This window comes from Mercenaria mercenaria, chromosome 3 (assembly GCF_021730395.1).
Source record: "Mercenaria mercenaria strain notata chromosome 3, MADL_Memer_1, whole genome shotgun sequence".
Lineage (NCBI taxonomy): Eukaryota > Metazoa > Mollusca > Bivalvia > Venerida > Veneridae > Mercenaria > Mercenaria mercenaria.
Window position 1 is genome coordinate 90364870 of NC_069363.1, and position 17506 is coordinate 90382375.

The 17506-nt window shown below is 33.2% G+C and overlaps 1 protein-coding gene across 14 annotated transcripts in view; it reads right to left on the minus strand.

Moving 5' to 3' along the window:
• The window catches only part of LOC123524094 (spermatogenesis-associated protein 1-like), an 87142-nt gene that overhangs the window by 46163 nt on the left and 23473 nt on the right, over nt 1-17506 (minus strand). For 13 of the 14 annotated variants that reach the window (XM_045302005.2, XM_045302009.2, XM_045302003.2 and 10 more), the window contains exons 3-5: nt 11389-11506; nt 2015-2068; nt 1038-1167 (exon numbers count right to left, since the gene is read on the minus strand). In XM_045302005.2, coding sequence (XP_045157940.1) covers nt 1038-1167; nt 2015-2068; nt 11389-11506 — 302 coding nt within the window. Of the gene's footprint in view, nt 1-1037; nt 1168-2014; nt 2069-9441; nt 9713-11388; nt 11507-17506 lie in introns of those variants that run through there. The other variant, XM_045302010.2, reaches the window with a different exon arrangement.

Here is a 17506-nt window from a genome sequence, read left to right on the forward strand (position 1 = left end):
CTGAATAACAATTTTCTTTTGCAACCAGTATATCAATATTATAACATCTAAATTTTGATGGGTTTTTTTTTTTCCATTTCAAAATTTCAATAAAGTCTGGTATCTACAGATTTTACATCTGTTTTAATAACGAAGTTACTATGTACATTATGTAAACATTGAAAATATAAACCAAAGTCAGTTTATTTAATGGTTTGAATGTACTTGAAAAAGCCAATAAATTTTGAAATATAAGTTTTTAGATAAAGGCAGTTTTTACATAAAGACACTTGTACTTGGGCTAGAGATTGAGCAATCAATTTGCAAATAACTGACTTAATGTGGAATAATTGACTTACTTAATGTATCAATATACTGGTTCAATTTAAAGATATTAAGGCAAAAGTCTCTAATTCAGATCAAAGTTTCTTCCATTTATATCGTAAGTATTTTAAGAATCATACCAGAATAGCTCTGTAATAGCAGTCTACTTTAAAGCCAAGCTGTCAGCTGATTTTATTAAGCACATTTTGATATTGATAACAAAAGCACTTACTAGCCCCCTCTTGTCATTACTTTTTATATTTGTATATTTATGTATACTTATATTTCTGGGAAATTTTCCTTCCCAATTTTCTTGACTTTTCCTGCTTTTTCCTAAACTATAAATACAAATTATACTTGATTAAAAGAATGTTTTAATTTTCCAGCCATTTTCATTGACCATTGCAACCATACTGATTTCTCTATATAGCCCAACAAGGACTTTTTTAATGTTTTTATACTGTCTTATTCTTTGCGATCACACATTCAATGTAAAGTAATTCTTACGCTGCTGCCAGGAGGCATGAGGGAGTGTTGCACAAATTTCATTATCTCTCACGAACAGACTCAATCAAATCAGGTCTGCTGTCATTGTTGCCTTGTTGCGTTCTATGCTTCCAAAGGCTTTTCTTACAGATTGTAATCAATTATGTTTTAAATCATCAATATCTGCACTGACAGCCTGACTTTAGAGTGTATTCCATCTATTATCTGTCTGGGAGACATTTACTTACTTTGTCTATTCATAAAATCATAGTCGTATGAGGTACGAGTCTCGGGTCGCGTCGAGTTCTCGCTGCTAGCTGCTATCTGTTGACGCACTTCTGGAGTTGCTTCTAATAAATACAGTTCTGGTGCATATGCCTAAAAAATAATGAACGGCATTCCTCCAAACATTTCTTCTAGTTAACCTTCCAGTAACGTAAAATTAATCGAAGACAAAAAGCCTCGCTGGACATCCACAACCGATCAGTTTCATTACTCTACATTCATCGTATTGACAGAATGATGTAAGAAAACTTTAGTAGCCAATCATGGGTATCTGATGATGGAAAAGACAATTCTTGTGTAAAACCCATCAAGTGTATAATTTATCTAGAAGGGCAAAATTAAATAATAGCAACACACAATTTGGGTATTTTCATACACCTATTTTAATATACCCACAGAATGTTTTATATTATCTTGCCTCCTACAAGTTTCTTGCATTTCTATTGGTCAATAGACATCACGTGGAGACAGGATATATTCCATATCCTGCTAGTACATTTCAGATATGAATTTTGATTTAAAAAAATTAGCTGCCGCTTTGTTAATTTACAAAATATTAGATTATAGCATGTAAGTAAAGGGTAGTCGGCAAGATAAAATCGTTACACAGCTTGTTGGTGAAAGGATACGGGATATACACTGTCTCGAAAATCCATATCAGGCTCGAGCTTCGCTCTCGCCTGATATGGATTTCCTCGACAGCGTATATCCCGTATCCTGTCACCAACAAGCAGTGTAACTAATATTATCTATATATTACTCAAAGCGTTCTACACATATTTTCATATACCAATGCAGTCAACTTAATCATTTTTCACAAAACTTGGTTAATATAAGCAGCACAACATTTCTGCATTGGAAATTGATGACACGAATACTTTATACCCTTTGTATAACATTGGCGCTAAAAGCAAACTGAAAATAACTTCCATAAACTTACCTGAGGTGGTAGAAAGTTCTTTACTTTCAAAGTAGCTTCTTGTCTTGCTTTTACCTGAAATTACAGAAGACAATATAACATGTCTGTAAATTCAAAGCATATTTGTTTGTTGTTTTTATGAGAATATGTTCTTACCATTTGCACCAGCTGATTTTCAGCCTGTGCAGAACTGCACAAATACACATTGAAGCTTGCTATTAAAGATTTCGTGTCAAGACTGGGGTAATAAAAGTGTTAGAACCTCAATCTGGAGGTGATATTTGATCCAGAATGATGTCAGAATTGCATCTCTTTCCAACAGTCTGGAACTTGGAAATAATTCGACCTTCAATTAGCTGTTTTCTCCAAGAGGCCTGAACAATTCATGGACAATATAATATTTTTGGTGTTGTCTAAACAAACCTGTGAATACTAACTTCAACAGGAAACAAACAAAAAATCTTTTCCAAAAGCGTAATTAATCTGCAAATACATTTAGAAACAAGTGCTTCGAAAAAGACGTAGCTGCAAATTAGCATTAGAAAACTAACAAAAACACTCATTTTTGTTTCTGAATGCCATCTTGAAAGATACAACTTTATATAATGCTGCGGTTGTCTGACATTTTTAAGTTTAATACAAAGAAGGGGAAATATCTGACAATTCGAAAATGGCAAAACCATTTTTGGCCATGACAAAAATGATATGGTGGCATCATTATCTTTCTATATCACTTAAAAACTCTTTGTTTTATCATTACTAAACTTTATTATTATATATTACCAAACATTATTTACTATTTTCATAATCAAAGTTTTCAGTTACAGTTTATAAGCTTAGAGAGACTATTTTGATTGGTGGACTGAATGGTGATGTCAACATGTACAATTTGAAACGATGAAATTTTCACCCACTACTGAAAAAAAGGACAAAATAATTCATTATTCACATTAAATACATTGTACCTTGAAAGGGAATTTGTAACAACAACACAAATGTTGGTCAAGTACATATAGTTTAATCATTTAAATACGCAGGTAAAATTCAGTTACTTAAAACAAGGCCACCGCCAGAAAGTGTCTCGCCCTTCAAAAAATCTAAAAAGTGCTCATTTCTTCAAGGTCAAGGTCACTAGGGGGCCAGGACTCACCATGGGGGTGAAAATTAGTTTCTAAAACATCCTACAACTCCGCAGACCCCTCCGGAATTTGGATCGCTTAGTTTTGCTTCCACTTAAAGCAGGCAATCAATACAAAAACTGTATTACTATTTTGACCCCCCAAAAAAGCCATACATGGTAATTATTATTAATTTTGCTTTTCAAACTTTTTGATTATTCAAAACTTAAAATTAGGCTTTGTTTTATAGATCAGTAGAATTTACAAGCATGTTTAACAAACTACCTGTCTTGCATTACACCATTTTTGTTTGAAAAGCCGGAATAATCGTGTAGAATACTTTAATATTGGACCTCTTGAATTTTAATGAAAAAAGATGAGGGGTCTATCTAATATTTACCAATGGATGATTATTATATCTCTAATAAGACAATTGTAAACAATGCCACGATAATGATGGTTCCCCGTATCTGATTATTACGGACGTATGTAAACATTCGGCGGATTGATTATCATAGTAATGTCCATTAAATCAGTTAAACATTCAATTAAAATAATGGAATATTTTGACACGAGCTACCTTAAATTTGTGAAACCAGTTCAATATTGACTTGTTGTCAAGTGTGTAACCCTATTTATTGTAAATATACAGTCATCTCTCTGACCTGGGCCCATATTTCATCTCGAGATTTAAGTCTGAAATTTAGTTGTAGAGTTTAAAGCTCAAAAAACTTTGAACTGAAGTAACTTAGTTTATACTTCTGAACTCCAAGCAAGGGAGCTACTGGTACCATTTTTCACGTATTTGGTAAGAGGCGGCAGGGGGTTGAACCTACGACCTCCTGCACTCGAAGCATACCCTCTACCACTAGGCTACCGAGGCTGTTAACTGTCCACTGCTGAAATAAGAACACGGATCCATTTCATGAAGCCTATACTTAATTACGACAAAGTCAGAACTTAGGTGTAAGGTATAATATGAAATAAGGCAATGCCTCAATTGGGAATCATTACTGTCCATCAGCTTGCCCAGAAATATGCATTTGTATCCATTTAAAGGTAGATTTTGGAACAAAAAACAAGTATGCTAGTATTTGTACTGATGTGCAAGACATTGCAGTTCGGACAAGTTATGTGCACAAGGAAAAAGCATATTCTTCCAAAAAATCCGAAGTCAGACGCTCTGTGCACATGCAAGAAGACCACATTTTTTAATTCGATAGTATATCTCATTCGGTATATATCGCATGTTATCGTAGAGGGATTGATCCTGATTTTCGTCGCTTTATGACGAAAATCAATAGGATCGATTCCCTATTATATACAAATCATTTCAAACAGATTCATTTTCACTATTCAGTTTTTGATGGGATGAAGCATGGTAGTTGTGTAATAATCTTAAATTAATTACATCTTTCTAAAATGATATTAGTAATATTCACTGAAAGAAATGAGCTTAAAAGGTCCATATATTGGAGAGAATTAAGGATGAAACACATGACCTTTTGTGTAAAAGGGCTGGAAATTAAAATATTTTCAAAATGATGTGAATCCGTTAAATATCATAAAATGTCACAAAATAATGTTTATGCAAGTTAAAAATCTGACCAATGATTAACACTGTCAGCATAAAAAAATTCAACAATAATAAAAATGAAAATGCAGTTCCAGGAAAACTAGTCTTTTGAACGTGTTGTACCTTCAATATTAGTGACGTTTTCTCATCAGTAAAATAATGTGCGTCTTAAAACTAGAACTAAGTAAAGATGAGATTATGAGGTGACAGACTGCCTGAAAGCCAATTCATGTCCACTTCAGCTTCAGTGCATCAATTCACCTAGTTATTAAAATCAATATTAAATAGAATAACAGAATTACAGGTGAAGGCATGTCGGTCTCTAGGTGATATATTTCAGTTGTGTAATTAAGCCCTATTTAAATACGAACATCTGAAAAGGTAACTATGGTTGTACAGACATGAAAGGTGTAAATTCTGAACAAACTCAATCATGGTATGTAACTTCTGTACAAATTCAAAAGTGGTAAATTCTGTACAAATGCAACTGTAGACTTATAATGGCCATAACTTAACCATGATAAATTCTGAACAGACTTGACGGCAGAAAATTCTGTAAAGATTCAGCAACAGACTCAACAATATTTAATTCTGTATAGATCTGACAATGGTAAATTCTGCTATACTTAATGTAGTTCTGTACATTTGAATTAAATATTTTTCTACAAGTGTAGAATATCACAAAACTTTTCACTTTTGATTTTAAGACTTTATGTATAGGTTAGTGTTTATTAGTAAGCATTTATCAAATTAAATTGGTCTGCCATTGGACAAAAAATAACTTCAAACACTAATTTGAATTAATGTGTCGAACTTTATATTTTATCTTTTGAAAGACAGCAACATTGCTGTTTGAATAAATTTACTAAAATAATTGCAAATAATTCACTAAATTTTTTTTTTGTTTCCAAATGTCTGGTCCAGGATTTATTCTATGTTTTACAGATAAATGATGTTATGTCATCACTTAATTCAGGTATCTGAAACATGCAGAACTACTTTAACATATTGGTAGATTTGGTACAGACTGCACAACAGTAAAACATGTAGAGTTAGTAAACTGTGTATACAGACTTTAAAGCCGTAAATATTTCTGTTTAGGTCTTGCCACATTATCATACATTTAACCCTTAGGCTGCTGCAGGCGAATCTAACAGCCTTTGCAAACAGCTTGGAACCAGATCAGACGCTGATTAAATCGGCGTCTGATCAGGTTCCAAGCTGTTTGCTACTCTGACAATATTTCTTCCAATTTTGGAGCAAATTGAATGAACTTTACAATTTTAGCAGACGACATTTCCAGCAGACAACAATTTATCTAGCATGCTAAAGGTTAAAAATCACTATATTTCAGATGATTATCTTGTGATATACAAGATATGTCTCAAATTAATGGTTGCTCATTTGCATAGACGATATTATTTTCAATCTGTCACTCTGCCAGCTTAGCATGAATAGCATTGCATGCGAAAAATTAATTGACAAGACCATGACATGCTAGCGGGATACATAACAGCGTATGTTACAAATTATTCATGCAAGGTTTTTCGACCCTTTGTTCTTCCAATTAAACGCTGCGTTAATGCGACATCAACATTTAAATGCCTTTCGATAAATATCATTATAATTGTTTCCCTGGCGGGTAAATTATAGAAATTCGAATGCAGCCAGCCAATTTTAGAACATATTCCATTGAACTCTAGTTTAAATCATTACCTTTTATTGAAAATTTCCTACAAATGATCAATCTATCCCGTTATGCGCAATAAAATTTACCATTATGGTAGTGATGCTTCATTAAATTCTTATCAAAAAATCTGAAACTTCATTAAAATTCCAGCAGGGAACTTTCAGAAAATCTGCATGTATCCTGCAGGATATTAACCCTTACCCTGCTAAATTTCTATGATGGACTTGTCCATCTTTCAATTTGGGCTGTACTATTATATAACTGTTAAAAGGGGTGCTTACTAAAATGATACTGACTGAATGGCGAACAGTGTATAGATTATGATCAGACTGCACAGTTGTACAGGCTGATCATGATCTATACTGGTCGCAAAGGCAGAATCAATCGTGTCCTGCATGATAAGGGTTGACTACAAAAATCTAATTTGACCTTGAAACATCAAAAACTAATAAAAATGTGTAAGATCAGAGCTAAATTCTTTAACGTCAATACGGTAATGTCTTTTGTCGATTATCTTTGAACAAACTGACAAAAAGTATCAAGTACCTCCCCTACATGTTATAAGAGGTTTAAAATATTAGATTATTTGAATCACAATAATGTATTAATCCATAGGACAACGCTAAGACACTGGTAGCATGAATTCTACTTGCAAAATAATGAAGTTTTATTTGATGGAAAGTAAACACAGAAACAATACTACAGACCAAACCGGTTTATATCATTTTATCAAATTTTATGGTATAATCCCATAACAGTGGTTGCATATTAATATCAAATCATTAAGGTTTTTTTGCATCATAACACAAAATGAAACCCTTAAAATCTAACGCTCTTCTGATTTCTTGAGTTATTCATAACTTCATGGGCTTCATACCATTCTTTTCAGATTTTATGAAAAGTCATGAGTTTGAATCATAATAACTCTCTGTATTTTTCAAATTGACTTATTAAGGTAGTTCTGCATGTCTGATAAACCGGAAGTGATGGCGTAACATCATTTATCTAGAAAACGTAGAATAATGCCTGTATTCGGCGTACGGAAATGAAAATCGTTTTATGAATTAATCGAAACTTGTGAGTAAATTTATTACAGTGGCACTATTGCTATATTTCTGAAGTCAAAATATGTTATTAAAACATATGACACATTAAAAAATTCAAAATAATGCCTTAAAATGTCCACTTCACTTTAATAATGGTCAAATATCTCAAAAATAAGCCCACGGACCTATACATTTTATTCCACCAAATTATAGGCCATGTGTTTATTTACAACTGTGAGAAGTTTCATCAAAATCTACAATGTAGAAAAATTTCTGTTCGCAAAAATGTTATGAAAGTTATGATTTTCCCATAGGCTCACATATTATGAAATATTGCGTGAGGTCCACATTTTTCAAACCAGTCTAGCAAAAAATCAAGCACACGACCCTATCTTTTTTATTTGCTGGATTTTCTAGGTATATTCTGAAGTTTTGAAAAGTCAGAGTTTAATCAAATTCTACATTGTAGAAAAAATTTCGATCCAAACGAGCAGAACTACCTTAATTGATTATTTTAAACTTCATAATTTTTTAATTCTTACTCATTCCATTTTTTTGTCGGACCTTTATCTCTTACTTAATTATTTAGATTTTTTCCCTTTATATCATACTTATACTCCAATTTTTTCCCTTTATTTCTTGATTATTCATTTTGTACAAATTCTTCTTTAAACAATTCAAAACCTTGGATAACTTGAACACTGTGGTCAACCCCTTGCGTGTTCAATGCACTGTGGCGTTTCCATCAGGCTATTTTGATATGTCCTGCATGTGTACCGCACTGATGCACGCACAACTTGCCGGCTGATCGAAACAATTACAAATTAGGCAAAAATCGGTGTACTGGATGAGAACAGGGCTCACAATCAAGCCCACCTAATTACATAATTATATAAAATGTTTCTAAGCCTAACAACATTTGACATTCTCCTAAAATATGTGAGACATATAAAAATGATTCAGTGAATAAATATCAGATTAGAAGGGAAAATAAGCTATAACTAAATGATATGAAATAAGTAAAAAATATGGGAAAATCATGGAGAAGTTATTACAGTTTTCTAGAATATCAATGAGGTAAAAAACAACAACAAAATGCTGCATATATTGTTCAAACTGACAACACGGATATAATCGCCACTCTGCAAGGTTACCCCCTTACCAATTGTACTGAAATACCTTGTTCAATAATTAAGCTTTATATAATCAATTTTATCTATAATACCTTTTTTTCATTATTGAGATATCAGCTATCGATTGCATATACAGTCAACAATGTCAAATTATCGAGTTTTCACTAATATACAATACTTTAATACTTTATACAACGCTCATGTTGAGGTCACTACCATGTATATTTAAAATTTTAAGTAAACAAAATGTCACTATAATCATATAGAAGATCAGGGTGCTATATTAAAAATTCCATTATTTCTACTTACTCTTGTCATATTCAAAAATGAAGCTGTTTATTAGCTTATTTAACCCTTAGCCTGCTGCAGGCGAATTTAACAGCCTTTGCAAACAGCTTGGAACCAGATCAGACGTCGATTAAATCAGCGTCTGATCAGGTTCCAAGCTGTTTGCTACTCTGACAATATTTCTTCCAATTTTGGAGCAAATTGAATGAACTTTACAATTTTAGCGGACGACATTTCCAGCAGACGACAATTTATCTAGCATGCTAAAGGTTAGTATAAATTCCATGACCTTCAACTATATTACTCTTATAATGCAGAATCTTTTTTTTGTGGTCATCAAACCTAGAACTTGCACATCTAAACGTCATCCCTTTCTCCCCACCCACAAAAAAATACACCTTAATAATTATGTTCTGGACTATAGAAAAGAATCAGATTTGTGTCATCTATGATAAAAAGAGATATTTTTTCCCTCACAGAATATTCTTACAAGTCACTAAAACAATTGTAAAGTTTCTGCTCATGGCTTCAGGTATAAAACATTTTCATCTGTTATATCCAATTTTAACTTACCACTATATAAAGTAAAACACTTACTTCACTTTTCAGAAATTTTGGTGCGTAAACTTCCACAAACTTATCAAGAGTATCATGCGAGAACACTGCGGGTGGCGGGGGTTTCTCCTTTCGCACCAGCGTGCTTGCTTTCAAATTTTTTACGTACTTAGAACTCATTTTTGATATCTCCTCTTATGCCTTTTTTCTCAGTTCTTTTTTAAAAAAAAATTCTTTCAAAAGATCATGAATTCATTATTAAGTATCATTATATAAATCCAAGTTACAACGGAACAGTATTCCAGAAACATTCATACACTGAACACAAGGGCACTTCAATGACTTGGAGAACTAGAAATCATGCCTATAATGTATGAATGTATTACGTAGGTACAGATCAAATTCACATCTTAGGGACTATCAAAATTCATTGGAACTGTATTGAAACAATACATTAAAACAAAGTATCAATATATAATCATAAATATGAACATATAATTTGTGTCCTTTATTGGGTTAATTACAGAGGCTATAGGAAATGCACTGACACCAAGGTCTAAAAACTCTGGCGCAATCTACTAACACAAAGCTTTAGGTTAATCAAATAGTTGTAGCTGTTATGCTGTACCCAAAATTAAACTCAGGTACCAAATTAAAGTGTCTGGCACTCCTGTATAGTAAAAATTCAAGAAACCAGCCAAAAATTGTCTTTCTGAAAGAGACAAATTATGAAGTAAAAAATCTTCTCTGTTATAGAGACATCAATATGCATCTGGCATGGACTAATTCCCCCATTCTGGAATGACAGCCAAGCCTGTGTTAGGCAGCTAGTCATTTGAGGGAATGAGCAAAATGGTCTTTTAAGACACTGGCTGTTGCTTAACCTTTACCCTGCTAAATGTCTAAAATGGACTAGTCTATCATTCAATTTTGCCATTGCCACTTATTTTTTGAATGGGTACGTGTTCACTGAAAATTTACTGAGTGATTAGCAAACAGTTCAGACCAAGATCAGACTGCATGGATGTGCAGGCTGATCAGCAGCAAAGACAAAATTACTTGCCGCCAGCAGGCAAAAGGTTAATTTGGGGTAATTTGTTTGGAATGTATAAATATTGGAAATAACAGATGTGGCTGTATCTACCTAAAAGAGGTGACCACGTACACAGGTGTGACTGTTTTTCCCTGCAAGTTTGATTAAATTCAAATCATAAATGAAGCTGCTATTGTGCAGACAAGGTCAAAATAGCTAATTCTGACCCTTTCAGGGGCCATCACTCTGGAACCCATATTGGAATCTGGCCAGTTCAAAAAAGGAAACAAGATATTATGGTGATACAAGTTGTGTGCAAGTTTGGTTAAAATAAAATCATAAATGAAGCTGCTATTGTGCAGACAAGGTCAAAATAGCTAATTCTGGCCCTATCAGGGGGCATAACTCTGGAACCCATACTGGAACCTTGCCAGTTCAAGAAAGGAATCAAGATCTTATAGTGATACAAGTTGTGTGCAAGTTTGGTAAAAATCAAATCATAAATAAAGCTGCTATTGTGTAGACAAGGTCAAAATAGCTAATTTTGGCCCTTTCATGGGCCATAACTCTGAAACCCATAACGGGATCTGGCCAGGTCAAGAAACGAACCAAGATCTTATGATGATATAAGTTGTGTGCAAGTTTGGTTAAAATAAAATCATAAATGAAACCACTATCGTGCAGACAAGAAATTGTTGACGCACACACAATAGCAAATTCTGGGCAATAACTCTAGAACCCATGATGGAGGAACTGAGATATCATGCCAATACAAGTTTTGTACAAGTTTGACCAAAATTGCTTGATAAATGTGGTCTCTATCGTGTTCACAAGAAATTGTGAACGGGTGACAGACGGATGACGGACGAAGGGCGATCACAAAAGCTCACCCTGTCACTATGTGACAGGACTGGTGAGCTGAAAACAAACAAAAAATAAAAAACTTTAGTACTTACTCTAGTTAAACTTCTACCAACACTTTTAACAAAAACATATTCTCTCGGGACATTGTCTGTACCAAGCTGTTGTTCTATTTCATCTCGTAATGCATATACTTTTGTTTCTGGATGAACTCTGAAAATATAAAAACATTTGGTTACAACCAAGAAATACCATATGTCGTGAATAAGTTTAACTTTGTCTTCATAAGACACTATATGGCTTTTTTGTGGGGAAAGGATTTTGTGAGCTAGACATAACTGGGAAGTTTTGTTTGTTTTCTGTGATTTTACTTCCTGTATCAAAACCCCCAATAAATCCTTGAAGATTACCTACAAATAAATCTTCTTCACAATGGTTATCTTTTATGTCTTTGTTTTGGCCACTTTATTTCATTACACACAGTTTTAAGCAGTATTTAGAACCTGACTCTTCTAAATCTTTTATAAATTGTTGAAAATACCTCATAATATTTTTATAGGGATAATACATGGGGTTTTTTTTGTGCGTATTAATGTCAGCAAGTGCCAGAGGGATTGCTGGTAAATGAGCCAGTCCTGGTGCCGCTTCAGCCAATGCTTCAGCAGTTAAGTTCAACTTCACAGTTGATCATGTCAGAGTATGGCTACATTACGCAAAATTCAATATTACTGGTTGCAGTAACTGAGGGGGCGGGATGATCAAATAATTAAGACTACCTGCAGAACAATAAAATAAAGACTGTCTACACGAAAAAAGACAAAACTAAATAAAAAAAGTTGTTGTCGTTTTCTCTATCAGAAGATAATGGTTTTTTCTAACGTAATTAAAACCATCACTAGTGTAAAAATACCTTTTCAAATATAAATTAAATATTTATACATTCTGTCACCAAAACAAATTACTCGATCAATTTGAGTTTCCAATTAAAAGCCCTTTTGTTCAAATGAATGAATGAATTTTTTTGTATCATGAAACCCTAAAACACTATGTTTGCATGGAATCATATATTACCTGATATTATACTGGAAGCAGTAATCAATATGATCAAAAACATAATATTTGCAAAGAACTAAAGAACGTTTTCCAAGTATTTGTTTTTAAACCTCTTCAAACATAATTTCTGAGGCGCTTCATCCTTCCTAAATCAATCATTAATAGAACATGCAAATAATGTGCAGATTGTAGCAGCCGAATACAATATTTCACTTTTCGAATGTTCATAGTCCTAAACTTTTAATGAAATAATAAATAATTACGGCTTCAAAGGATTATTCAGATACTTTGTCACGAAATAGACTATAAGCGATTTATTCAGTCAATTAAAAGAAAATGAAAAGAGAATGTTCTACTGAATTAAATCTTGCTATGGTAGTTGCTATATGACTTCATGTGAAGTCGCGAAAACTTGTGACAAATTATCCAATCAAGAAGCTGACCTTCTGACACTAACCATGTTACCTCGTCCATGGAAAAAATGAGTAACATAAAGAAAAGTGATATATGACATTATATAGCAATTTATAGATGTTTAATAATCCTAATCTGCCATACGGAAGTTGAGTTAAAAAAATCATTGAAATTGCACACCTACTTCAACAATATAAACAAGAGCACCACCTACGGGTGCCATCGCTTGTCTGCAAGTGCTGGACAGTATGTAAGAAAAGGGTAAAAGTTCAGATTTTCTAAGTACAAAAAGGGCCATAATTCTGAAAAAATGCATTTCATAGTTATGGTTTTTGGCCTACATAGTCAACTAAAGTGATAAGCAGAGTTTCAAAGCTGTAGCTTTTATAGTTTCTGAGAAAATGTGGATCTAAACAAAATTTTTAACCAAGAAACTCAAATTTTCTTAGTACAAAAAGGATTATAATTCTGACAAAATGCAAATAAGAGTTATGGTTCTTGGCCTACACAGTCAACTAACGTTGCTAAACAAATGTGCAAAGTTTCAAAGCTGTAGCTCTTATTGATTTTGAGAAAAGGTGGACCAAAACAAACATTTTAACAACCGCCAACATCAACGATCAAGTGACAACAAAATCAGACAAGCTAAAAATATATCTGTTTTATCTAAGCATGTCAGTAAAATTGGAGCAAATAGTTAAAGAATTTTATTTTTTTGATCGCTGTTCTTCCGGCATATCCCTTTAGAAATACCAATGACTACTTAGTTCAAACATGCCAAGTTGGCTCAGAGAGAAGAGGCCGTTACAGACTATCTTTGAATTGTGAAGAAGCCATTATTGACTATCTATGAAGAGGTTCAAACATGAAAGTCAAAATGTCCTTTTTGATGATTTGACGAAGACACTGTGTCTGAAGACATTCATCTTCTGCCACTAACATACGTCAGGAAATCATCAATTACTTGAAGGTAATAGTGCAAGCAATCATGGAAACTTAACTGAAATATTTTTGAAAAAGATTGTGTTTTAACCTGTACAAATTAATTTCGTCTATGAAAAATTGCTGGGTGTTATTTAGAGGACATAAATGGGAAAACAATTAGCAAAACTGTTATGACTAAACGATATATCCTTTCAAAAGTAGATTAAACTGTTAAAGCAAAGTTACAAACAGGATAATCTCTCAGACACAAACATACAACAGGTCCTGGGAGTGTTAAAATGTCTTTTAATCCTGTTTTTATACTTTGGATTTATAAAATCAAATGTTACAATTAAAATGTACTTTGTTAAAAAGATCAAAACCTTCCCGATTAATGACTCGATAAATCTCATGAAAGCCGTCTACAAAAAATGTAAATAATAAATATGCAGCTTTTGAGCCCAAGTTGCAGACATTGTTAAATTTCTTTAAATTAATGAGATGCATCTGACACTGAAAACTTTCAATAATTTCCTGGGTAGCCGTGTCAATTCCTGGGTAGCAGTGTCAATTTCTGGCTGAGCTTCTGATTGGTTGTTTCCAAGTACAGTCTTGAAATCAACCAACAGAAAAGCTCCTTTCTAGGACTGGTCTCCAAACTGAATTTCATTAGCTAAAATCCTTCTGTTGTTGCTTGGTATCAGTTACACCCTTTAAAGCAGTGTGATACAGGAACTTTGGAAACAATGGATGTATGAAGTTTAAACAGATTTTTTTTTTACAATATTATATATAAATCTGATTTTAGTAGGAAGATCCACACTGTATGGATAAATTGTTACTTTTTTCAAAGCTATAAGAATGTTTTTTATTTTGTCTTTTTTTTTTTGTTGGCTTTAGAGTCAAACACCGACACAGTTATTCATATTGCAATTTTTTCCAGCTTTCAATGGTGAAGGGAGATTCCAGGTACTCCTCAAGGCATTATTTTAGGCATGGGCAGGCTCCTGGGTTGAGAAGCATAATGTACTTCCTTAAGCCAGCTGGATGGCTTCCTCACATGAATAATTCTACGCTGCTAGAGAGGTTTTGAACCCACATCAGTGAGGGGCAAGAGAAGTCAGCAACATTAACCACCAAAAGAAGTTTTCAGCCAAGCATCTGAAACTTTACCATGCAAATAGCCAGTCAGTGATTCAGGAAATGTGCCATGTGTAAACTTGTCCTAAAATGACATAAAAGCTCTGTGGTTTAACATTTATATGACTTACAGGAACTGATTCAGAAAGACTTCTAACAATATGGATAGGATGCAGGCAAGCCAGTTTCCCCAAAGAATCCTAGACTATCCAAATATATGAAGTAAACAGTATCATCACAAAACACTGACTCTGACCTTGACATTAAAAACTGTGGTAGTAACATAATTTACAAATCAAACTGTCCATAAATGCCCTAGCTGCCTTGGAGATCTGAAACTGTCATAACTTATTTTTATTGTTCAATGAATTACAACAGCTTTCAGCATAAACATGACTCCCTGTGTGCACTGCTGGGGTTCAAACTAAGCCCTAGATTTCATTATGCCATATCAAATATAAGTTATGTAGTAACATACATAAAATCTTCCATTATCTTAAACAATCTTTTTTTTATATATGTCATTTATATAGATAACAATCTCAGATATTCAGAAAAACAAATATTGTAAAACTATAAAATGTCTTTCAGTACAATTAGATACCATTGAAGACAATGATGTCACAAGTTATGGTCAAGGCACAGTGATGCAGTTTAATGATCAACTCTTTATCAACCAAACCTGGGTTCAAATCTTTTCAAGAGCAGAATTTAACTGTCTCCATAATCCTTTACCAAGGTGCCATTACTAAAATGGGTCTATAGGTATATGACGTCATAAAAGTGGTACCTTACAATGGACCTGTTAAAGGTATATATTGTAATTGTTGTACCTAGGGCCTACAGGTATATAATATGATTAGTGATGCCTACAAATGGCTATCTTCCATTGCTGTCTAACCAACAGGGATGCACATACTTGGCCTTTAGGCATATGATGCTGTTCAGATGGTACAGATGATGGGCATACAGGTATAATTTATGATGTTATAAAGGGGGTACCTACATTGGGCCTACAGTTTGACTTATAGGTCATACGTGTTTACACGTTTCCAAACCAAAATTTCTCTACTTACAAAATGAACTTTCTACTTTTTGATGTTTTGTTTCAGCTTGAGCTCACATTTTTCTTATTCAAGACATACTAAAATATGGAACCTTGAGTTAAGATTACAAAACGCAATCTTTAAAGTTTACAAATATGATGTTTACGAAAACTAACTGTACAGGTATATGATGTTTGTTTGTTGGGTTTATTGTCGCACTAACACAATCATAGGCCATAGGGCAACTTTCCAGCTTGGATGGTGGAGGAAGACCCCATGTGCACCTTCCTGCATTATTTCATCACAGGCGTACAGGTATATGATGTCATAATGGCAGTGCCTACAATAGGCCTAAAAGTATATGTTGCAATGGTGGTACCTAGGGGTCTGTAGGTATATGATGTCATAACAGCAGTACTTAAAATGGGCCTATAGATATATGATGTCATAATGGCAGTGACCTACAATGGGCTTACAGATATATGATGTTGTAATGGCAGTACCTGTAATGAGCATACAGATTTATGATGTCATAACGGCAGTACATAAATTGGGCATACAGGTATATGATGTCATAATGGCAGTACCTACAATGGGCCTACAGATATATGATATCATAATGGCAGTACATAAAATGGGCATACAGATATATGATGTTATAACAGCAGTACCTACAATGGGCCTACAGATTTATGATGTCATAACAGCAGTACATAAATTGGGCATACAGATATATGATGTCATAACGGCAGTATCTACAATGGGCTTACAGATATATGATGTCATAACGGCAGTGCCTACAATGGGCCTACAGATATATGATGTCATAATGGCAGTACCTACAATGGGCCTACAGATATATGATGTCATAACCTACTATGGTCATAAAGAAAGCTATATAATCATATGTTATCTATATCAAAAGCTTTAAAAAGGTTTCTTATGGTGAGAAAAATGATTGGTATACATAATTATTTTTTATGGAAAAATGCTAAGTCAGAATTAAAGCTTAAGAGATATCTTCAAACATGGTCAGTGTACCAACAGATAAATGACAATTTTTTTTATTATAAACATTTTCTGAATACCATAAATCATCTCTGTGATCCGTATCAATATCAGATAAAAAAATCTAAATTAATATCTGCTTGATTAATTTATCAAAAACAATTAACTCACATATAAAACAGTATTCAGTTCCTCATAAAACCTGCTATTAAATAGTATTTAATTTCTTAAAGTTAAAATCTAATGACCTGGTTTAAATTAATGTCATTAATGTGGAAAAAAACGCCAGTTAAAGACCTTGTCAAATTATATCTAGTTATTCAATGCCTTTCAATGAGACTGAAAAAATCAATTTTTAAATGACATGACATAAATATAGCTATAAGGTCCTTAGGTACCAAAGTATTGTGCCATAACAAAATATTAAAAGAAAAGACTTCATAAAACATAATCTACCAAATTATGCTATACAACCACAAATGAAATTCTATATATTAGAAAGTTATGTATACATGTATAACAATTAGATATTAGAGACAATAGAGGTCAGTAAGCAGAACTGACTAAATTTAATAATTCAATTAAACCCCACCAATACTCATCATTGTTATATTGGTGTGGTGTAAGC